Source organism: Canis lupus, chromosome 18 (genome assembly GCF_011100685.1).
Source record: "Canis lupus familiaris isolate Mischka breed German Shepherd chromosome 18, alternate assembly UU_Cfam_GSD_1.0, whole genome shotgun sequence".
In the NCBI taxonomy this organism is placed as follows: domain Eukaryota; kingdom Metazoa; phylum Chordata; class Mammalia; order Carnivora; family Canidae; genus Canis; species Canis lupus.
In genome coordinates, this window is record NC_049239.1 from 50,586,091 (window position 1) to 50,609,497 (window position 23,407).

Below are 23,407 nucleotides of genomic sequence, written 5' to 3' on the forward strand. Positions count from 1 at the left end.
CCCCTTCCACCACACACTCTGTTCCTCTTCCTCCTTGGGCTCCTGCCTCCTCCCCTCCTTCCCACTCCCACCCATTTATTTGCCTCTTTGCCTCTCCTCTTTCCTGCCCTTTCCTTCTCCTTTTCCCTCCTCTGCTCTCAGCCCCCACCCTCCTCCTTTGGCTCCCCTTTCGCTCTTTCCCCTTGCCCCCCTCCTCCTCTCCCGTGTGGGGGCTGCTTTCTCCCTGACTCAGCAAGGTGCTTTATAAGGTGCTGAGGGGGCTCAGCCAAATCCAAACCACATTGTCTGTGCAGACACTCTCCACAAGGAGCAGGCTGCAAACCAGGGAGAAGGACGGATAGTACCCCCCCTTCCCTTTATGGCTCCCTCCCTCTGAAAGGGAGGCGCTCCAGGACCTCATGGCTGGCCTCAGTGCCAGTCACTCACTGGGCATCTGCCTTCTTGACCTTGGCATGGGCATCAAAAGATCGTGGGGCTCACCCGCCAAGAATGTCATTGAAACTCCAGAGTACTGGCTGGGGTGGAGGGGTGAGGGGGAAGAGGCCCCCCCAGCATTTTTCAGCAGGACACCCCCCCCCCCCCCCGCAGGTTTCATCAGAGCTGCTACTGATGCCCTGGAAAGCCCCCTGCCCCCAACCCTGGACCAGCTCCCCTTTCCCAGCTCTTTTTCTCCTTGTTTAGAAAGAAAAAGGAGAAAGAAAGAAAAAAAGAAAGAAAGAAAGAAAGAAAGAAAGAAAGAAAGAAAGAAAGAAAGAAAGAAAGAAAACCAACAACAAAGTCTGTCCCACTCCAGTGAGGTAATTGAAAACAAACTTCTTCCCCACCCCCCCACCCCCCCACCTCAGTCTGCACAGTGCAGAAAAGGGAAGAGCTGCCCTGGGAACCCGGCCCTGGTCCTGACCAATCCGCCGGCTCTGACCTGCAGGCTGGAAGGGCTGTGGCAGGGCTGGCAGGGTGCCTACCTTCCTTTCTCTGGGGGCACTGGGGCAGGAGTGTGGAGTGAAGAATCTGATGCTATTCCAGAGAGAGCAATCACTTTCCAGGGCTGGCCCACCACCACTGCCTCTCCCACTTTGAAAAAACAAATAAACAACAGAAGCAAGTTATTACCAAATGATTTAATTGGTGGTCTGGATCTAGAGCACTCAAGCCTTGGAGACCAAAGGACTGTCCCCCAAGAAGTAACCGAGAGGAGACTGTCTGCAAGCCCCAGATGGGAGAGAGCCATTTCCTCTGTACTCACTCTCCCTGGCAGCTCTCTGTAGGGAGGAAAGGGGGTGGGAAGGAGACCCTCTAGGGAGGGTCTAGGCTTATGGGTCTCCCAGGTATCCCCCCTGCAAATCCTAACCCAGGCCAGAGGGAAGGAAGGAGGGAGAGCACTCTGCAACCAAACCACCCCTACCCCACCACTGGAAACACCAGCGACTCCAAACCCCAAAGGCGAGAGAAAACCAAAAGTCTTTTGGGGGAAGAATTTCACAAACGGGGACTCTTGGTCTGTCCATCGCCTTGAATGGGAGTATTCCCGCTGAGTCACCCCTGCAGCCTCTGGTGTTGAAACTGGTCCGGTGCCTCGTGCTGATTAATGAACTACAATTCCCCCACCCATGTGCACTCTCCCGGCCACTGGGAAGGATGAAGGACCTTGTGAACCTGAGGCAAAAACCCTCCGCCAAGTGCCCTCCGCTCTCCTTGGAGCTGGCCGGTGGGACTGCGGTGCCCTCTGCCGCCCCCACCCTAGGGGGCATAGCGAGCCGGTTAGTCACCTGCCCCAGCCCCAGCGCCTCCCTCAGCCCCAGCTTTTGGAAATGGGACAGGCGGCGGGACAATAGGCAAGGGGGGCGGCCAGCCCAGACAAAGGGCAGCAGGAAAAACACCATCACTTGCTACGGAGCCAGCTCGCTGGCATTTGGGAGAATGTGTCATTGCATTTACTCAGGGGGAGGGGGAGGGGAGGGAAGGTTAGGGATGAGGAGGCAGAGGTAGGGTGAGCGCCGGGACCCCACACCCCAGGTCGACGCCGTCGGAGGAGTAAAGGACCGGGCGGCTCACTCCCCCGCTCCAGGACTCTGCCGACCGACCGATGCCCTCCCCGCCCCCTCCCCCAGGAGGCCCAGGGTGGTACCGCCGCAGCCTCGCCTCACCTCACCCCCCCTCGGTGTTGTGGGAGGGAGAGGAGCCCCAGAAGCCCTCCCTTCCCTCCTCCCCCCTCCTCCCCCCACCCCGGGGAGGGCCGCTACAATTTGTGGTTACAGCTTTACACGTCAGAAAAAAAAAAAAAAAAAAAAAAAAAGTTTGCAGAATGTCCCACACCGAAAAAAAAAAAAAAATCCGAAACCGAGCGAAAAAAACCTGCGAGTGGGCCTGGCGGATGGGATTATTAAAGCTTCGCCGGAGCCGCGGCTCGCCCTCCCACTCCGCCAGCCTCCGGGAGAGCAGCCGCGCCCGGCCGGCCCGGCCCCCGGCCCCATGGACCTCCGAGCAGGTAGGAGCCCGGCGTCCGAGGCCCCGGCCCCCGCCTCCGCCCGGGAGCCGCGAGATCCGGTCCCCGTGCTCCCCCCACCCCCCGGGAGCCCCGAGCCGGGCCGGGCCGGGAGCCGGCAGCTACCCCGCCAGCGGGGCTCGGGCCGGGGGGGGCCCGGCGGGCGCCCTCGAGAGGGGCCGGGCGGGGACGCGGCGTTCCTCCAGCCGGCGCCGGGGGCCGGAGCGCGACCCGCCGACCCGGGGACCCGCGACCTGGAGCCCCCGCCAGGCGGGGTCCCGGGGATCCCGGCGGAAGCAGTCCCGCGCGAAAGTTGGGAAGAGCGAGTCCGCGGCGGGCGCGGGGCGCGGGGCGCGGGGCGCGGGGAGCCGGGCGCGGGGCGCGGGGCGCGGGAGGCGGCGGGAGGAGGGAGGAGGAGGGAGGAGGCGGGGAGCCCGAGGCCGCGCCGGCGGCAGGCGCGGGGAGGCCGACACCTCGGGCCGCCGCGCTCCCTCCGCGGCCCGCCGGGAGGGAGGGGAGGGCGGGAAGGAGGGCGGGCGGGCGGGGAGGAGGGCGGAGGGCAGAGCCGGGCCGGGCCGGGCCGGGCTGCGGGACTCGCGGCTTCCTCGGGGCGCGCCGCGGCCGGAGCCCACCATGCTGCCCGCGGCCGGCGAGCTGGCGGCAGGTAGGGGCCGGCGGCGGGGGCGGCGGGGGCGAGCCCGGGTCCGGCCCACCGCGGCCTGGGAGTGACTAGTGCGGGGGACGCGCGCAGCCCGGCCGGACCCGGCGGGAGAACGTCGGTCGCCGGCCCGGGAGCGGGGCAGCGGCCGCTCGGCCCCGGCGGCCCGCGGGAGGGCGGGAGGGCGGGCGGGGAATTGACGCGCGGGAAAGGGCAGCGGCCGAGCCCGGAGCCCGGAGCCCGGAGCCCGGCGCCCCGGACCCCGCCCCCGCCCCCGCCGCCGGGAAGGGAGCGACCGGGCGGGAGCGGGCCGGGGGCGGGGCCGGGGGCGCCGAGGCCACACAGGGGGAAGGCGCCGCCGCCGCGGGGAGGGGGCCGGGAGCGAGAGGTCACCGCCGTGGGGGAGGGCCAGCGAGAGCCGAGCCCCTCGAGGGAAACCCCCGGCGCCCGGGCCTCGCCGGAGTCCCCTGGTCTCTGCCCTCCCCACCGTCCTTCCCAGTGACTCCACACTGCGCCCCAGAAGTCCTCACCCCACACGCCCCGTCCCTGAGGACCCCGTCCCAGTTTCCTCCAGCGCCCGGCCCGGCCCTCCCGGCAGGGGCAGGAGGGGAGGGGCGCCGGGGGTCCCCAGCCTTGGAGAGAGGCTGTGGGTGACGCTGCTGGACACACATCTGTGTCAGGCACTCTCTGACCCTGACCCTGACCCAGAGGGGCTGACATCTCCGGGCTTTCACAACCCCCACAGACCCCGTTTCCGGCTCTGAGCACACACTGCCCCTCCCTCGGGACCCAGGGACACATTCCTCTGACAGACCAGACCCTGCCCCCACCCTTTCGCAGTTTGGCTCTGCCACCCTCACTGCCCTGGAGACACCCACTCAACCAGGGGAGAAAACAGGCACCAGGCAGATGGCAACAAGTGTCACCTAGCAGCCCTCCCTTCCCCAGTCTCTCTTGCAGACTGGTGTAATGGCTCCCTCTGCCCTCCACAGAGCCCTGCACTCCTGCCCTGTTCACACTTGTGCACACCACCCGGCCACACCAGCTACTCTATTACTGACACTTCACATTCCTCCCCGCAATCCAATCCCACCTGCCTATTCACACCCTGGCTCCTGCCCGCTCCCTCCCGGCCCCTCCCACACCTCTGAATACCAACACCCTTTCAAACTCACCCACACACTTGCCCAGACTATTTCCTTTTCTTGGTCCCCTTGTCTGGCTCTCAGCTGGCTGCCCAGCACCCCCCACCCCCCATCCTGCACCCCTTGGGAACACCCAGGGTCCTCTTGCAGCACAATCCGGAACTCTCTCTCCCTGACAGCTCAACTATATCCATATTGACTCCACAAGGCAGGGCAGCCGGCCCACCTGTCTGCTTCCTTCCCTGGGCCTCAGTTTCTCCTATCATTTAGGCTGGAAGAGAAAGGGGGGGGGAGCTGTTGCCGATGACAGCAGAGATGTGGCCCCACACGGTTCTGCTTTCACGGGTGCGCAGTGCAGTCCTCACACAAGCCCAGTCACCTGATGGGTTGGTGGCCAAGCTCAGGCTCCTGACTTCTGGGCCGCTGTGTACTCACTCACTAAGCACTTCTAGGAGACCTGGGACATAGGAAACCCAGGAGAGGATGGAACGGGGATGGGAGAGGAGACGGGAGAGGAGACGAGGGGAAGGCAGCCAGCCCAGTCTGGGACAAGGAAACATGGGCTGTTTCTGTGGGCTTTTCCCTGAGGAGGCAGGTCAGGAGGAGCCCCCAAGGGCCACTTCCTATAGTCTCAGTGCCTGGATCTCACACTACAGTGGACACACGGCCCCAGAATCCACTTCCTTACCCCAGTTCCCCTCAGTAGATCCCTCCAAGGTCACCGGGATGCTGGTCGGTATGCTGGTCGTGGGCAGGCTCCCACATTTTTCAGCACCTCTGGAGCTTTGTGATGCCTCCTTGGCTTCTATGTTTTTTGACTGATGGCTCCTATGCACCAATCCCAGGTGCAGTCTCCTGGCTGATTCGTCCTACCCATCCTGACTGCTCTGGCACAGCTGCCCCACTGAGCCCCCCACCCTCACTGAATGAGGTCAGCCTGGGCAGATCAGGGATCAAGGGGCAGCAGGCTGAAGACATGCAGATGAGGGTCTGCCCGCCTGTGCAGCCTGTGCAGTCGTGTCAGGGTGGCCATGCGCTTGCATGGGCTGAGTGTGTGTGTGTGTGTGTGTGTGTGTGTGTGTGTGTTCATGAGGGGAGCCTAGGTTCCCAGGGCCCAGGGATCTGGATGGAATTAGGGGCCGCCCGGGTGGGGGCCAGGATGGGGGGTGGGGGGCTCCAGCAGGAAACGTGAGCTGTGCTCATTAGCTCCTCACGTGCTCAGCCGGATTTATAAACACAAGGGAAGACGGGATGTAAACAATCAGTGGGCAGCAGCCAGAGGCAGAACTGGGGTGGGGGCTGGGCTAGGGGCCAGGACTGGGGGGAGGGGGCCCAGGACGCAGCCCCCAGGGGCCAGGTCCACCTGCACACACACAAGGATGGAAGAGGGCTCCAGGATGCCCACCCAATCCTCCCTCCTAGTGATGCAGGCAAGCTGCAGGCGGCTCAGAGTTGCACTACTTACAAGTAAGCCACAGGTGTTCTTTGCCCCAGATGGCTATCAGTTTGCTGTCTGAGATATGGGGACATCTTGCCCAGCGTGGAAGCTGTTGTAGTAGAGAGCAGAGCCCAGTCCCCTTTCTCCTGTTCTAGCCTCTTCTCCCTCTAGACACCTGAGACTCCTTCCTCTTTCCATGGGAGGGTCAGTCGGATCCTTCTGCTCCTTCCCCTGCCCCCACCCCACCCCCTGCCTGCAGTGACACAGTTACCTCAGAACTGAAATATTCCTGGAAACACCGGCCTCGTCTGGTCTGGTTAATTTCATGAGCCGTTTTTCTGCCCAGATGACTTAGCTCTTGTTTATCCAAAGGCTTCTCCCCCTGTTGTCCCTGCGTAGGGAGCCAGTTCTCCCCAGGGATGTCCCACAGACCCAGAAGGGGAGACGAAACAAGACCAGAGTTGGGTTCCTGACCCTGTGCTCCCCCTCTCCCATGGCGAGGGCAAAACCCAGTCTCAGGAGTCTGGCCAATAGGGCTGCCCAAAGCAGGGTGGGGGAAAGAGGTGAGCCCAGCTCCCAATCTGAGTTTCAGCTGGGACCCTCAGCACTGCTGCTAACTCAAGGCTGGAAGGGCCACTGCCCACCTCGGCAGGTCTCCAACCTCCAAAACCAACCCCATGTTGTACCCTTAGGATCTTGGGAGTGACTCTACCAGATACGCAGACTGAGGGCAGCCCAAGGCTTGGTGCAGAGGAGCAAGGCCTGGAATCTTCTTGGGATGTGAGGAACAGTGGATGGAAGGGAAAGCAGTCAGCAGAAGCTAGGTGTGGAGAGGCAGAATGAGGAAAGGGGTGAAGCCCCGGGCTGCAGATGGAGATGAGGACAAGAGGGTCAGTCACGTGCCTGATCCTGATTTCTGACTTAACACGCAGCCACCTATGGTCTCAAACCAAGAGCCCCTCACCCCCAGGGGCAGGGTCTCTGAGCCTGGTGCACTCCCCCACCCTGCCCGAGCCCAGACACCATCAATAATGTAGCCAAGCCTCTGAAAGGGTCAAGACTGATGGATTGGGCCACTGCAGAAGTCCCCACCTGACTCCTCTGCCCTGTAATAGACATTCTATACAGTTCGAGTCTTCAACCCTCTCTAAAACCCTGACCCAGCATTACGACTAGCTCCAATCTTCCCCTCACTCTAAGTGCGGTCAATTTGTCAAACCCCGTGTCCAAGTCATTTCTAACTATCACGGCAACAAATGTCATTATAAAACTTTGAAAGTAGAAAATAGAAAGCAGAAGAAACTACTCGTGATCTCACACCTACTGGAGCTTAAAACCCAAATGAGCCCTACTCTTAGTGACGTACTGTGTGTTACCCCATCTGACATCTAAATCAACACATTCACAAACCTTGGCCCCAGCGAACCCTGTGCCTGTCCAAACCTAACCACATCCCCCAGCTGGACTCAAACCTCAACCACACTCAATCAGCCAAATCCCAATAAACTAACCTGAAACTTTAAAAGTAACCCAGTCCTTAAACCTAACCTAACCCAATGCCCATTATAGCCTCACCCCAACCTAACCCTGATTGCCTTTACCCAGCCCCGGTGCCCACTGAATCCTAGCCTTGTTCTCTTCACCTTGGACCTCACCTAAAAGCCGGGAAAATCATGTTTCCCAACAACTTATGTCTGTCGTCACGGCACTGACGCCTGGGCTCTGGTATCCCAAGATGTCCAAACTCTCCAGCACCGTTGGCTGACAAGCCAAACCCAACCCATACATCATATTCCCTCCCCTCTCTCACTTACCCCATCTCCACCCTCTGTCTCCACTGCAAGCTGATCAAAGGACCTTATTCAGGGGAGTGTTTAGGTGGCTCAGTTGGTTTCTCATTCGACTCTCGATTTCTGCTCAGGTCATGATCTCAGGGTCCCCCTCATGGTCCCCCAGTCCGGCTCCATGCTCAGCAGGGAGTCTGTTTCTGCCCCCGCCCCTCCCCCACTCATGCAATCTCTCTCTCTCTCTCTCTCTCTCTCTGAAATAAATAAATAAATTTTTCAAAAAACCAAACCAACCAACCAAACAACACTCATTCAGGTCACTTTTCCCCATCCAACCTCCTAGATAAGAATGGGGCAAATCTCCACCCTACCAGTCCATGCCCAGGAATCCTATGCTAGAATGTACCCACCACTGACTATGGGAGCCAGCCCTGTGTCCTTCAGCCGGACCCTGGGGATCTAACCCTAGCCCTTGCCTCCTGTGGCTCGGCTTGGACTTGTCTTGGGGCAGCCTCTCCCGTGCCCTTCCCAGGGCTGCCTGCTCTCAGCTGGCAGCGGGGACATATGCTGTTTCCCACCCCTTGGCTCCAGTGGGACTGGGAGGCTGGGAGAGGAGGCTGATCCCAGGAATACTGATTCACAGACCCTAGGCCTGGCCCCATCCCTCCACGTACGCACACATACATGTTGGCATACATATGGTGACTCTTTATTAGCTGACACATTAATATACTCTCCAATATATACTGGTAGATGCACACACAGAGGCCAAGTCCTCATCCACACATACATGCCTCTATACTCACACACCCAGGCCAGACATGCTCCCCTCCTCCATCCCCCCTGCCTCCCATCTGGCGGCCCCCCACCCCCCTACCCGGCCCAAGGTGGGGACAGACACCCAAGGGGCGGCCAGCTGCATTGTTGTCCACTGGGCCTGGGCCTGCTCTCATGGCTTCTTGCCCGTCCTGTCCATAGGGGACTCGTGGGGGATGCTAGCTTGCCTGTGTGCTGTGCTTTGGCACCTCCCTGCAGTGCCAGCCCTCAATCGCACTGGGGACCCAGGGCCTGGCCCCTCCATCCAGAAAACCTACGACCTCACCCGCTACCTGGAGCACCAACTCCGCAGTTTGGCTGGGACCTACGTGAGTACCCGGGGCAGCGGCAAGGTCTGGGAGCTGGGCAAGGGAGAGAAGAAGTTGGTGGGAGAGAGACAGGATGGTGGAGGGGTCCTGGTGGGCAACAGTGGACCAGGGGGGCCCTTTGGTTCCAAACGGTCCCCATGTCTGGCCTATTGCCTGCCCTTCCCTCTTAGGTGCCCCCCTCCTCCCCATCCCTGGCCCCAGGACTAGGCATGTGGGCAGGCCTCGCACCCGCCTTGGCCCATTGCCCCACTGGCTGCCGGCCCAGCCGCCCGCCTCCCCCTGGGGGCTGGGGAAGTCTCTTCTGTTTACACCGTGTTGTGGTGTCTCTTGCACGGGCGGGGCTGGGTGGGGATGGAGGGGCCCCACCTCCCATGCCTGTGTTCCAGCTCGCCTCTGCCCCAGACCTGGGGCCCTGCTGCTCTGGACCCATGGGCCTCCCTTCTGTCTGCCTCTCCCATCCTAGCTGGGCCTCCTAGGAGGGACTTGGGGGGAAGGGGGCTGCAGGAAAGCCAGGCCAGCAGTGGCAGGAGGTTCAGGGTATGGATGGAAGTTGTGCCATAAGGATCTGGGGTCAATCCAGAGGTGTTCAGAGAGCCCAGGAGAGAAGAAAAGGGGGTCAGAGTTGCCGAGGACCATGGGGAACTGGCCCCCTCTTCCCGTGTTCCTCTTCCACATCCCAGACCCTACTCTGGAGCCAGGGAAAGAAAGGGGAGGAGGGTGGCGGGGGAGCTGGCTCCAGCCCCAGGATACACCGAGGAAATTAGTTTGTCTCTGTGCTTGTCAGCGTGTGAACCTCCCCCTGGGCCTTTGCCTATCCCAGGCCTCGCCCCACACTGCTCCCTTTCTCTCCAGCTGAAACGTCCCCCTCAGCCCTCTCCCTGGGCCCCAGGCCTCTCCCTTGAGGGTTGGCAAATCTCTGTCCACTTCCCCAGACTGCCTCCTATACCCTTCCTCCAGCCCAGTGCTAGAGACTGCCTCAGTTTCTTCCTTCTGCAGCCCCTGCTCCCATGAGCCCTGACTTGGGGTCTTAGTGTTTAGTGAGTACCGTCTATTCCCTGCCCTTCTGCGGGTGGGACCAGGCATGTCGGGAGGCCAATGGAGCTCTGATTCCCACGGGCCGCTCTGCCTTCCCACTCGCTTTTCCCTTCCCTGGCCAAAAACCTTTGCTTGACTCTGCTACCCCCTCTAGCTCCCGACCCTTTCTCTCTCCTGGCTTTCCCTGCCAAATTTCTCGAAGGAGTGGTCTACACCCTCTGCCTCCGCTTCCTCTCCACCCACTCACTCCTTAACCCCCTGCAATCTGGCCTCTAGGCCACTGAAACAGCTCTTTCCAAGGTTGTCAGGCACCTCCTCCCTGCCAAACCCAACAGAATTTTCTAAGGCTCATTCTCCTTGATCTCTGTTTTGCAGCCATACTGCTGAGCACTGCTGCCTTCTGAACTCCTCTTCTTGGCTCTGCACTCTTCTGGCCCACCTTCCACCTCTGCAGCCTGGCCTCCTGGGTCCTCCTGGCTTCTCTTCCTCTCTGCCCTGCCCCACAGTGGGCACATCCCTCGGCGGGCACGTCCCTCGGCTTATACACACAGCCAATCAGCACGTCCTCCCTGAGCATCTCCTGTGTGTTTTTCTCTTTCCACACCTCTCCATAGGAGAGTTCATCACCCCCACTGCCCCAGCTGTCACCTCCATACAAATGACATCCCTGGAGAAACTTAGGGGAGACCCTGGAACAGAGAGGGGCCCAGTGTCAGGGGACAGGGGACATAGAAGCTCTGGGGGCAGGTATCTCCTGGTGGCCGCTGGCTCTCGGCCCTCCCCCTTCCCCATCGCCCTCTCCTTTTCACAGCTGAACTACCTGGGCCCCCCTTTCAACGAGCCTGACTTCAACCCACCTCGGCTGGGGGCAGAGACTCTGCCCAGGGCCACGGTCAACTTGGATGTGTGGCGAAGCCTCAACGACAAACTGCGGCTGACCCAGAACTATGAGGCCTACAGCCACCTGCTGTGCTACTTGCGCGGCCTCAACCGCCAGGCCGCCACGGCTGAGCTGCGCCGCAGCCTGGCCCACTTCTGCACCAGCCTCCAGGGCCTGCTGGGCAGCATCGCGGGCGTCATGGCGGCTCTGGGCTACCCGCTGCCCCAGCCCCTGCCAGGAACTGAGCCCACCTGGGCCCCCGGCCCTGCCCACAGCGACTTCCTCCAGAAGATGGATGACTTCTGGCTGCTGAAGGAGCTGCAGACCTGGCTGTGGCGCTCAGCCAAGGACTTCAACCGGCTCAAGAAGAAGATGCAGCCCCCTGCGGCTGCAGTGACCCTGCATCTGGAGGCCCACGGCTTCTGATCTCTGACCTTTACCACCTCCACCCTCCCTTCCTCCTTCAAACCCTGCTCCCACTCTGGTGGGGGGGAGGGTGGGGAGAAAGCTGTGTGCCAACACCTGTTGAGCCAGGAGACAGAAGCCATGAGCCTCTGGCTCTCTCTAGTCTTGGAAGAGGGTGTGATGCAATAAGGCCTGTCCCTTCCCTGCTTCCCAGAGTCCTGCAGGTCTGGGGAAGAGGTGCAATAGGCCTAGTCCCATTTCCACAGGAAGGAGTGCTTCAGGGAGCTCTAAGTGGTTCAGGTTGGTGCAAAGACTCTCTTGGCTTCCTGCTTCCTGCCCAGCACTCACCAGTGCCACACAGCCCCTCCTGTAGCACTTCCAGGAAGCATGCTTGGGCAGGGAGGGGGGCCACTACAGCACATGCCTTTCTGGGGTGAAACCCTTTGGCTGCCCCACTCTTCCTAGATGGGGGTTGCTCCCCTACCCCCCAAATAACTCAGTACACCCAATTCAGGAAACAGACACAATGGCAAGTCCAAACAGGAAGAGATGGGCTTTGAAAGTAGGAGAGGTAGGGTCTGCATTGGAGGTCATACCAAAAACATAGGGGCAGGGACAGATGGGACCCAGGGCCGTCGGTGGCACAGGATGACAGCCAAAAGGACCTTGCCTTGCATCTTGTCATTGGCATCACGGTGCCTCCTCCCCATCCCCTTTCCAGGCTGTCTGAGGGTTGCCCAGGCTGGGGAGGGCAACCAGAGCCACAGCCACAGGGTTCCCTGAAAGTTTACATTGCAGTAGCATTGCGGGGTGCGGGGGGCAGCTCCCCCAGGCCCTGCCCCCCAGCCTCACCCACTCATGACTCTAAGTTTGTTGTATTAATATTTATTTATTTGGAGATGTTATTTATTAGATTATATTTATTGCAGAATTTCTATTCTTGTATTAACAAATAAAATGCTTGCCCCAGGACTCCACTGTGGCCTTGCCCCTCCTCCTGGCCCTTCCCCTCCTGGGCTCCTGCGCGCCCAACTGGCTTGGAACCTGACAGTCCGGGGGATAGCTCAAGAGGCAAAGAGCTGGGGGAAGAGGCTCTGCTCTGTCCACAGGGAGGGTGTGCACAGCACACTCTGCTCCTCCACCCACGGCCTGTTCTTTTAGTCCTTCCAACATCTTGTCTTCCCCGTCGCAGCCTTTGCTCAGTGCGCCTCACCTCTCAAGATTACTTTAAGGGTCTCGTAGGTCTGTCCCCGTGCAGAGCTGTTCACCTGCCCTTTGGGTGGGCTATGCGCATGTCAGCCCTCAGCCTTACCAGGACCCCTACCTGTGGCCGCCCACTGGGGCCCCCAGCAGTGACCCTCACCTCAATCCCCTTGGTCTGCTGGGGAACATGATGACGGTGGCCAAGTCACAAGTCTCAGCTGTGACTGCTTCCTTTCCAGTGTAAGACAGCAGGTTAGGAGGCAAAAGAAAACCTCAGATTGGTCTGCAAGCCAGTGGGGTACATGCTATTCAAAGGATGACCTTAGCTCCAGGCCCAGCCTTGTAGCCTCCTGGAGTGACTTTGGAAAAATTACTTAAAGCTCTCTATTCTCCAGCTTCCTCATCTATAAAATGGGCATAATTAGATAGACTTCTAAGACTTTTTGAAGGATGAGAGAAACGATAAAGGTGAGGTGCCTGGCCGCAGCAGCAGTGATTGGTAATCATAGGTTACTTGGGACAGATCAGCCTGCCATGACCCTCTAGTGAAGAGCCACTGGGTTAGTTAAGGGGCTGACTGCTCCCAGGTAACAGAAGTATTTTCCCAGGGCCTCCAGGAGATGTGCCCTAAGCAAAGCAAGTAACAAATGAAGCAAGTAACAAATGATGCCAAGCAATTGATAAATACTTTAAAGACCTGCCCACCATTATGCTAATGAGTAGGAAATCCAGGAGAAGTCTGAGACCTAACTTAGCTTCTGCCCTTGCGGAGCCTGCAATCCATCTGGGGAGAGAAGACCTGCTCACCTGAAATCACCGACAAGTGCATGAGTGCAGGTGCAGGAACTACTGGACTTGCTTGTGGGTGAGCTGGGTTCTGCTGGATGTCCCAGAGTGGGAGGGAATATGCCCCGTAGAGGGGTGCAGGCTATTCCAGCAGGGATATCTGCCCAGGCTCTGTCTAGATATCCTGCCGGCCTGCTTCCTGCCTAACGAGATAGGAAGGAGGTGGCATCTGGGCTGTCTCCACACTGGGGCAAAATGAGTAGCAGCCTGTAATGTGTAAGGCACCAAGCAAGCTATACAGAGTACAGGGAGGAGGAAGGCATATCCCGCGCTCCTGTACTGCAAGCTTCTTGCAGGGCACACTCTGAGTTTTCCCCATTTCTCCATCCCAGTTTAGGCGCAAGCTTAAAGAAGGTGTTGAATTAGTTCGTTGAACAAAACAGCCTAGAAAAGGGATCCCTCATTCTAAATGCTAAAATCTAAGGCAGGATTTGATTAACTACAGAAAGACCCAGGCGAAAACCCTGGGAGTCAGGGAAGGGGTGATGGTGTCCCTCTGGGGAGGGTGCTGGTCTGTAAGCCCTCTAGGGGAGGCAGTGGTGTCTTCGGTCACCAGTGCCCTTCCAGTGCCTAACACGGTCGGTCAGTCAGTGCTTCTGCATGGCCTCTCCAGGTAGGATTTGGACAAGGGCAGGACAAGGGTCAGTTCAGTATGTCTGTCTCCCTTTTAAGCTGACAGTGTCTCCAGGGCGGGTTCCATGATTTACTCATTTTAGTGTCCCTATGGCATTTTAGCACAATGCCTGCACCCCACTAAAGTATTTGATCATTTAATGTAAGCTGATTTAGAGAGTGTCAAGACAATGGTGTATGAGAAGTTAAGAGAAGAGAGGTGCCTCAGAAGCGCTGAGGGAAGAACTCTGGGGAAACCCACTGGGAGATCAGGAAGTCACAGGTGACCTTTGCAAGAGCAGTTGGGCGGCAGACACCAAATTCTGAGCTTAAACGAGGTGGTAAGAAAGAGGAAGGGGTTTGGTGGCAAAGGGAATACCGAGGCAGGTAGCAGGGTCAGGGAAGGTTTTTTTTTTTGTTGTTGTTGTTGTTGTTGTTTTTAAATTTTATTTATTCATGAGAGAGAGAGAGAGGCAGAGACACAGGCAGAGGGAGAAGCAGGCTCCATGCAGGGAGCCTGACGTGGGACTCGATCCCGGGTCTCCAGGATCACACCCTGGGCTGAAAGCGACGCTAAACTGCTGAGCCACTCGGGCTGCCCTGGGGAAGGTTTTTTGTGTGTGGTTGGCTGGTTTGCTGTTGTTTTTAAACAGGAGATCTAAACATGAAATTGCTGCAGGAGCTCTGGCAGCTGGAGAAGCATGTAGAGCCTTAGAGAATGGAACCAGGGATGAGCAGAGAAGGGGAATCAAAAGCATTGCTGGGCTGCCATGTGGAGCCAGGTGACATCAGCACACACACCTCTGTCATGGACTGTGACATTCCCTAGCAAGCCAGAGATGACCAGAGGCAAGGACAGAGAGAAGACAGGGTGCTTTCCAAGGCTGAGGACTGACAAAACAGGAATGGCAGAGAATCAAGGTTCGAGACTCCAGAGGGCTGGAAATGGTGCTTTTGAGTGTCTGAGAGTCATAGGGCACACAGGACTGGCAGCAGAGGGGAACAAGGGAGGAGAGTGGCCGGAAAGGATGGGCCAGCACTCGAACTCAGTCCTGAGGAAGATGCAAAGGAGGTGCCCTAGGCAGCAAGCTGGGGGAGGTGGACATGGGAGGGCCAAGTCAGAAACCGAAGCATTACAGAGCTTGAGTTCATGAACTCTCCCCCAAATAGCTCCCTACTGATGGTGGTGTGGGGGTGTGAGTCCTTTCTTTGGGTTTTGGAGCCGTGGACTATGAGGCAGGTAGCTCTTGGTCAACAACAAGCCAGGTGCCACGTTTTACATACAGCCTTAGAGTCAGGGGCCCACCCATGCAGAGGTCAGCCTAAGAACCTGGAATGCCTGGGGCCCTGCAGTGCCACGGGGAGGAGGACACCTCTAGAAGTCCTTCAGCTCCAAGAAAGCTGGGAAGGGTGTGAGAGAGCGAGGGAGGGAGGGAAGCCTCTCTTCCCCATCACCTCCATCCAGATAGCACAGAGTGGATTAGAAATCCCAGCATCACCTTGGGTATCTGGAAACTGGGTATGACAAGATGTGCAGAAGATAGAGAACTGTCACTTGGGGGAAGCAACTTTGGAGGCAGGGGTAGGAATGGGTATAGAGAGGTGGAGGGTGGCAAAAGGGTAGTTAATGCCTTGCCAGCTTCTTGCTTTTGCAAAGACTGGCCCAACACCCAAGGACTTAGGGCCCTCTCAGGACATGAACAGACTCATTCAAGCACTCAACTTATGGACCCTGTGCATGCATTCACCCACTGGCCACAGCCAACCCCAGATGGGGAAGGGCCAAGGGAAGCCCTTGTTCCCCTTAACCTACGGGGTAAGGGCCAGTGATCCAGGCCCCTGGCCGAGTGCTCTGATGGATGGCTGCCTCTCAGCTCCCCCTTCTTCTCTGGAGCCACAACTGTCCCTGCCTTTGTCCCTTCTATTCTTGAGCTCCCTGACTCAGCCTGGTTCCCCAATTCCCAGCAGTGGACAAAGCCCTTGTCAGTGAGGTGGGGGTGGGGACAATGAGGGAGTAGCTTAGAACTGTAGGACCAGACTTCCAGCCCTTTCTTTCCCTCAACCTTCAAGGTCTTTCAGCCTCCTGAGTTCAGAGATCTCCTCTAGGCCCCTTCCCAGCTTGCCCAATCTCTAGGGCCCGGTGGATAGGGTGGAAACTAACTAGATCTCCCACCCAGCTAGGCAAAGTCTGACACCTGGTGGCCAAGGTGAGAAATGGCCAGAAGGATCACTGCAAATCTCCCCAGTTTCTAAGGAGCCAGGCTGGCCAAGGTGAAAGGGGAGGTAATGGGAGCTTTGGAGGGGATGGTTAGCTGAAAAGACAGGCAGTGGCAGAAAACCCCAGGTGCACGGGAACCTGTGTCTTCTACCGGGTTCCTGCCCCTTAAGCCCACTAGGCTAGAGATCCTGGAACAGGGAGAGGTGAGGTGTCTGGGAGGGTCAGGATGGACTAGGAGGAGCTGCCTGAAGGAATTTTGGCCCACAGGGTGGGGAATGGGGCCCAGGGAGTGTGAATATGTGGGGGCTGGGGATATGAGTCTGGCTGCCCAGAATCTCCAGCTCAGGGTGGGTGGCAGGGCCTGAAGGCCTGAAGAAAGGGGGGTGCTGGGAAGAAGGAGGACAGCAGGCTACGCCCCATAGCCTGTTGGGCCCCAGGCAGCTGCTTCCTTCCCTCTACCTGCCCCCACCTTCCTAGCTGGAGCTGGCTCTCTCCACAAGCCCTATTCTGAGCAGGGGGAGGGGGAAGGGGCTCCCAGGGCGCCTGCGCCTGCGCAATGCTGAGGCCCCCCCACCCTGCCACATTGAGCTAAGCCAGGCCTAATCCCCCTTCCCCTTGGAGCAGTAGGCAGTGGGCCTCAGCCTTCAGGAAGGTGCTGGGCTCCTGTTCCAATTCTTTGCTCTGTTTTTCTCCTGGGTTCTCCGGAGATGTTGGCAGGCAAGCCCTTTGAGTGTTCCCAGGCCCAGGTGCAAAGGTCACTCCTGCCAGTCCCATCACCAGCCTCTGGGGGTCAGAGCTGACACAGAAACAGGCTCCTGGGTCTCAGGAAACTCCCTGACCCAGGGAGAAGGTAGCTCCCAACTCAGACCTCTGGCCTGGCCCTCCAGCCTGAAGCCTGACTTGTGATAGTCCCCATGTGACAGCAGTTTTGGGGACAGGCCAGGAGGCTGCCTGAGTAGGGAAAGGGGTTCCAGGAAGAAAGGTGAGAGGAGGCAGACGGGGTTGGACGAGTGGAGAAGGAAAAGACCTGAGGATGGGCAGGCCCAGGTTCTAGTGGCCGGCACACCCCAGGGATCAACTTGGTGAGATACGGAGTTGGGGAAGGATGTCTATTTGACAGGGGTGGCTCCAAAGCTCCCAGGGGGCACTCAGTCTCACTATTGTCTGACTAGGACAGGAGGGCAATGCTGCCTGTGGAGAGTTCTCTGGACTCCAGGGGAGAAACCCAGCCTTCGGGCGCCTGCACTTGAGTTGACAACCCTGATTCTTCCCCGGGACTGGGGGGACATCTTCCAGGCCAGGTGGGAGAGGCTAGCCTGGCCCGGGCCAGGCAGAGCTGGGGGCAGCTGGCAGGATGCCCAGGCAGTGCCCACAGAGCAGGTCAGGGTGCCAGAGGAGAGAGGGAATGAGCTCGGGCGGCAGTAGGAGCCACTGTGGCCGCCCAGCGGCACACCCCATTTCACGCTCCCTGGGCGGTGGCAGGGCCCCACGGCTATCAGCTTTCAGGGGTGGGAAGGATCAGGAATGAGGAGGGGTCTGCCCCACCCATGGCTTCCTACTCCCTCAGGGCTCTGTGGACTCGGGAGTGAGGTGCCACACACCTCTGGGAACACCCTCTGGGGAGAGGAGCCTGGGCACCGTCCCTCTGTAGAGTGTTCAGTGCCTGACTGGACACTGCACCTCAGCCCTTCCTGGGCCTGGTAGAGAGGCCTCCTGTGTTCCTCCCCAGTGCACCAGGCCCCTGTCTCCCTCCATATGGGCCCCACTTAGTCCATGAGGCAGATGGGGGATTAGGCCAGGCCCAGCCCAGAAAATAAAGCAGGGAAGGGCCCTCCAGCTCTGTGCAGTACATTCATGAGCTCTGACTCCCACTCAGCCCTCCTCAAGGAAGTGGATAGGGAGAGCCAGGCAGGAGGAGGCCGTTGAAGACATGGCTGCTCTTGCTCCTTCCCTTTGGTGGTCTCCTCTCCAGAGCTTTTCCTCTCTTACGCCCACCTTACTTGTATCTTAGAGCACCCAGAGCCCAGAGCAGTTGGATGAGGTTGTAGACAGAAACTTCTGAGTGGACCCTTGTACTCCTGGAAGAACCAGATAGGATCTCTAAAGGGCAGTTAGAGCTGGGCTGGTCCCTGTGCTGATTCCCAGACTCCCACTGACCAGCACTTTTGCCTGCTGCCAGGAAGTTGGTGAGGGGGAGGCGGGTGCAGGGGTGACTCAGCGATGACAGGAGCCCAAGGGACAAAGGTCATGGGTGGAGAATTGAGAGACACTGTTTACAGCAGCCCGCCTCCTCCAGGAGGTCTTCCAGTGTTAAGCTAACGCTGTGGTCCAAGTCCTCTCTGACCCACCCTTCTCCCCTTTCCTGTTTCTTAGTAATTTTGTCCTTGCATTGACAACTTGTGTGTCCCATCTGCCTACCCTGTTAGCCTCTGAGCTCCTCTGTGGAGAGGGCACAGAGGGCCCGTGATTTAACTGGGGCCCCACAATGCCTGTGATGATCAGCACTTCCTACTTTCAAAAACCATTTTATGGGGCCCCTGGCTGTCTCGTCTGTGGAGCACCCAACTCTTGATCTCGGGTCATGAGCTCAAGCCCCACGTTGAGGGGTAAAGATTACTTAAAAAAAAAAAAAAGAACTTTTTTTTTTTTTTTTTTTTTTAAGGAACCATTCATTTTACATCTATTTTAGTTGAGTGAGTATGTGGGAAAGTGCTGAGAACAGTACTTGGCACACCGTAAGTGCCATGTAAGTGTTTAGTTTATGGTTGGTATTTTCTGCTCTTACTGTCACATTGGTGAGACAGGGCAGATTTTACTGATAAAAAAAAAAAAAAAAGTGGGGCTACAAGCACGCTGGCCTCCTGCTCAGTGTGGAATCTTCCTGACTAGCAGGGTGGGCATGGGCGCGTACTGACCCCAGGAGAGTCGACGAGGCCAACGCTTGCCTGGACTGAGAGTGGGCAGGGTCTTTGGGCACAGACTGTGAGAAAGGAGCTTTGGAACCCAAGGGCTTCTCCAGCCGGGTCTCCTGGGGCCGGTGGGGGTGGGGTGGGAGCTGGGAAGGAAGGGGCTGGATCAGCCCAACGCTCCGCGGACCTCCAGACCTGCCCCCACAAGGCTCTGCGGGACGGGGGGTGGGAGTGGAGGCTCCAGCTGGACTCTAGGGAGTTAGCGAGCGGCCACGGGGATTACTGAGGCTGAAAAGAACATTTGCCTAGGAAGGGAAAACGGGAAGTGAGAGGCCGAGGATAACGCTCTATTAGTCCCCCGAGGCCCGCTGCGGCCCGACGGGGGGGCAGCAGGAGGAGGCGCAGTCTGGGGCGTCCCGACAGGTCCCCCACCCAGCCTCACCCCTTCTCCCGGAGCACAGCTGCGGCCGGCGCCCCGCCCCCTCGGCCTCCGCCGCCTGCCATTGGCTGGCGTCGGGCCCCGCCCCGCAGAGGCGGCCAACCATTGGCTTGGGTCTCTGCTGTTTGTGCGCCTGCGGGGGCGGGGGCCGCGCGTCATTCCCTGGAACCGGCGAACTTCCTCTCGGCTTGTCTGGGTCGCCCTGTCTGCCGGCCGCTGGCCCCGGGCTCGCCCGCTGGCCCCAGCCCTCTCCTCTCCTCTCTCCCTCTCTCTCTCAGCAGCTGTCTCTCTCGTGCCCGCTGGCCTCTCCTTCCCGCAGCCGCCTCCTTCTCCGCCTGCTTGGGTGGCCGCCATGGGCCGGAAGCGGCTCATCACTGACTCCTACCCCGTAGTGAAGAGGGGGGAGGGCCCCGCTGGGCACAGCAAGGGGGAGCTGGCACCGGAGCTAGGTCTCTTCCGCGTGCGGGGGGCGGGAGCACTGGACACCAGCGAGGGGCTTGCGAGGACGCGGGCGGACGGGGGTGCTGCGAGGGGAAGTGAAACATGTCCTCTACTTCCTACTGCAGGCCTGGCAGTGGCCGGCAGAGGCAAAGGGCTGGTGAGGGCCGGGGAGCAGTGGGGCAGCTGCGAGGCCGGGGGCAGGCCTGAGGAGCCGCGTGTCATTGCAGGGGAAGAGCCCCAGCCCCTGAGCGTGGATGAAGCAGAGCTGGAGCTGCTGAGGCAGTTTGATCTCGCCTGGCAGTATGGGCCCTGCACAGGTGAGAACCCTCTCAGGCCCCAGGAACACATCCTGGAGACAGTCCTGTCACCTGCAGGTCCCTGAAGCAACCCACGCCCCTGCCTGACCCTCTCGGGCACTGTCTCCCGAGACTAGGGGGTGTGGAGGCCCTGACACACCCCTCCATACACATTCTCCAGCCTGAACTCCTCCCCACCCCCCATGAGGTGCCAGTGTCGTCTTCTCACCCCGGCAGGGATCACACGGTTGCAGCGCTGGCATCGGGCGGAGCAGATGGGCTTGGAGCCTCCCCCAGAAGTGCGTCAGGTGCTACAGACCCACCCTGGAGATCCCCGCTTCCAGTGCAGGTCAGAGACAGGCCAGGAGGGCTTTCAGGGGAGCCAGGGGTTTCATCAGGCACCACCAGCCTGCTGGCCCGCAGGGTGGGGACTGCCCTGACCTGAGGAAGAAATGAATGTGGGCTTTGGGGCTTTGCTGAACAGGCAAGAAGGTGATCTCCAAGGTGCTTGGCTCAGGAAAGCAGAACATTGCTTTAATAATCCTTATCTCTGAGCTAATGGTGGGGTAAGAGTGCACCCAGGACCCAAGGGACTATCTATTTAGTACAGAGGGGTTGGCCAGGGACAATAAGCCATGGCCAAGAATTGGGGCTGGTGAAATCAGATCAAGGACTTAATTGTCTCTCTCTGGTTTCTCTGCCCCCACCCCTTCCTTTGCACAGCCTCTGGCATCTCTATCCCCTGTGAGGTACCACTTAAGACTTCCTGCCCACTATCCCAGGACCTCAAGACACAAGTGAGAGCCAGTTGCTGCCCCCTTGGCTCAGTTCTGCCGTGAAGAACCTTTAGCAGGAAAAGAATCTTATAGAGAAAAGAGGCTGAATCTGGAGGTCTCTGAGGCTCAGCCCTCCATCTAACCAGCAGGCTCCTGGAGCTCCCTCTGAGAGCCAACACAGCTGAAGCTTATACTTCCTACATGGAAAGTTGTCTCTGAGGATAAAGACTTGGCCATGACCCTCGGATGCCTGCTACACACCTCTTCAACCATAAAAACTGTGGTCCTGGGAACAGTGTGGCAAATAAGCACAGCCTTGGACACAGCTAGACTCAGGCAGATGTCTAAGAGGCAAAGATGCACTCCCTACTCAAAGCTGGGAATCTAAGGGCAGAACTGGCAAGGGGTTCCTAATGCTTATCAATAAAGAACACTGAGTCTGGAAGCCTAACCTCCAGTCCCTTAATGTGGCCCTGAGTGGGCTGCCAGCAACCAGCAAGCCGAAGCTGACAGGTGGGAGAGAACCAGAACTATGCTTTCCCTTTGCTGCCCAGGCCTAGACCTTGGCCAGAAGAAAGACACCTTAAAAGACCATGGGACAAGTCCACATTAGAGCTGATCAGCCTCTGGCGCCCCCTGGTGGTGGACAGGGAAACAACTCTAGTCACCTTCGAAGACCAGCCAGAGAAAACGGACCTGACCGGCTACCTAGCCTGCCCAGTGTGGCCCACCTCACAAAAATGGGTCCTTTGTCAGAGGAGAATCCATAGGGTTCACACCTCATAAGGTCCAAACCTACACATTCCCGCCAAGCACCTCTGCTTCCCACACTGGGGCCACCTGGATCCAAAGCAGGGTTGAGGAGGTTCTCAACCTGCAGGTCCTGCTCAGAGATGGCCATCATCTGGTGGGCTTTGGTGGGGGAACTGGGTAGAGCAGAAACAATGTTTAGGGGCCCCTGGGATGGTATCATATGGAGAATGGAGTCCGTGTTCCTCACTCTGTGTTTATCTTTACTGGCTGTCCAGCTCTGCATCCTGGGCAGAGACAGCACTGCTATTAACTCCTTGGGGACAGGCCTATAGAGCAGCCAAGTGGCCTCTCTAGCCCCCACTGTACTCGCCACTACCCGTGCCTCAAGGATCTTAAATGAATCATCTCTAACGTTCCTAAAGGGCTGTTAAGGTAGATTTTATAGAGAAGGAGCCTGAAGCTCAGAAAAGCTGTGTGGGGTTGCTCGGCAGTACTGGCAGGCTGGTGGTGGTGCAGAGATGAGAGGCCATGTGCACCAGGCTCTTCATGTCTACAGCCATGCCCCTGCCCATCTGCTGGGTACTTGCTGTATGCCGGGCTCTAGAGGTCCTCCTGGGTGTTGTTAGTGGTGAGGAGACAAAAGAAGACATACAGGTAAATATTACCTGTATGTGGTAATCAGCCATGTGGTGGTCAGTGGTAGGCAAAATTAGGGATAGAGATCAAAGAATGCCGGGGCTGCTTGGAGAGGTTGATCAGGGAAGCTCTCTGACACGGTGGGATCTCAGCAGAGATCTGAATGAAATATAGGAATGGGACTGGCACCTATGGGAGAGCTCTGGACAGAGGAATACCAAGCATACTTCCCAAGATAGGAGTGTTTACACCCTGGTCCAGGAACAGCGTGCAGGCCAGTGCACCCACGGCAGAGGGAGCAAGAGGAGTATGCTGGGAAATGAGGCCAGAGAGGTAACAGGTCGATCCCACAGGCCTTTCAGGCTGAGATAAGGAATCTGGATTTTAATCGGAGTGAGACAGAAGACATTGGTGAGTTGTAAGCCAATGAATGACATAATCAAGCTTCTGTGTTGAAAACATCACTCTGGCTGTTGGTGGAGAACAGTTCCTGGGGTGAGGGAAAGAAGAGGCAGCAAAACCACTCAGGAGGCTTTTGGGGTTGGCCTCGAGAGAGGCGATGGTGATTTGGACCAGGGTTGGGAGATCAGTCGGCTGTGGGTCTGAGAGGTGCCAAGGAGAGAACTCCAAAGGTTTTGGCCTGAGCAGCTGGAAAGCCAAAGCTCCCATGACTAAGGTGGGAAAGACCATGTGAGGGGCAGGGGATGCTGGGGAATCAGGAGTTCACACTTGACACCCAAGCAGAGCTGGGGAGTAGGTGGTGGATACTCAAGCCTAGAATTCTCGCGAGCTCGGAATTTGAGAATGTAAACATCGGCATTTTTTGATGATGTTTAGAGCCCAGAATGTGACTGAGGTTACCTGAGGGGTCCAAGGATGAGCCTACACTTTCTATGCTTAGAGGAGAGGGAGAAGGCGACGGAGAAGGAAGGTGGTGGGGCTGGAGGAAAATCTGGAGGCATGGGCCTGGGAGGCCTGGGCAGGAGGTACTCCAGGGTCTCAGATGCTTTGGAGAGGCTTGTAAAATGAAGCCTGAGGGCAGAATGCTGGACTTGGCAATGCAGAGGTCACTGGGGACAAGAAGTTTCCATGAGTGCCAGTATAAGAGTGTGCCAGAGGGGGTAGCCCCAGTGGCGCAGCGGTTTGGTGCCGCCTGCAGCCCAGGGTGTGATCCTGGAGACCCAGGATCGAGTCCCATGTCGGGCTCCCTGCATGCAGCCTGCTTCTCCCTCTACCTGTGTCTGTGTCTCCGCCTCTGTGTGTGTGTGTGAGTGTCTCATGAATAAATAAATAAAATCTTTTA

The 23,407-nt window shown here is 58.3% G+C and overlaps 2 protein-coding genes across 4 annotated transcripts; both read left to right on the forward strand.

The window, feature by feature from the left end:
* The first annotated feature begins 2,310 nt into the window (after positions 1 to 2,310).
* CLCF1 (cardiotrophin like cytokine factor 1) lies at positions 2,311 to 11,947 on the forward strand. 3 transcript variants are annotated; one of them, XM_038563763.1, is made up of 3 exons: positions 2,311 to 2,485; positions 8,489 to 8,655; positions 10,502 to 11,947. In XM_038563763.1, exons 1-3 carry the CDS (start codon positions 2,470 to 2,472, stop codon positions 10,994 to 10,996), a joined length of 678 nt encoding a protein of 225 aa, XP_038419691.1. In that variant the 5' UTR covers positions 2,311 to 2,469; the 3' UTR covers positions 10,997 to 11,947. The 3 variants fall into 3 exon arrangements, with proteins under 3 accessions (XP_038419691.1, XP_038419690.1, XP_038419692.1); XM_038563762.1 differs by lacking the exon at positions 2,311 to 2,485 and adding an exon at positions 3,058 to 3,146; XM_038563764.1 differs by lacking the exon at positions 2,311 to 2,485 and adding an exon at positions 5,527 to 6,613.
* A 7,388-nt stretch (positions 11,948 to 19,335) lies between these two features.
* On the forward strand, positions 19,336 to 21,714 carry LOC611847 (DNA polymerase delta 4, accessory subunit). The gene is made up of 4 exons (XM_038563765.1): positions 19,336 to 19,651; positions 19,871 to 19,960; positions 20,177 to 20,288; positions 20,663 to 21,714. Exons 1-4 carry the CDS (start codon positions 19,555 to 19,557, stop codon positions 20,685 to 20,687), a joined length of 324 nt encoding a protein of 107 aa, XP_038419693.1. The 5' UTR covers positions 19,336 to 19,554; the 3' UTR covers positions 20,688 to 21,714.
* Positions 21,715 to 23,407: the final 1,693 nt, after the last annotated feature.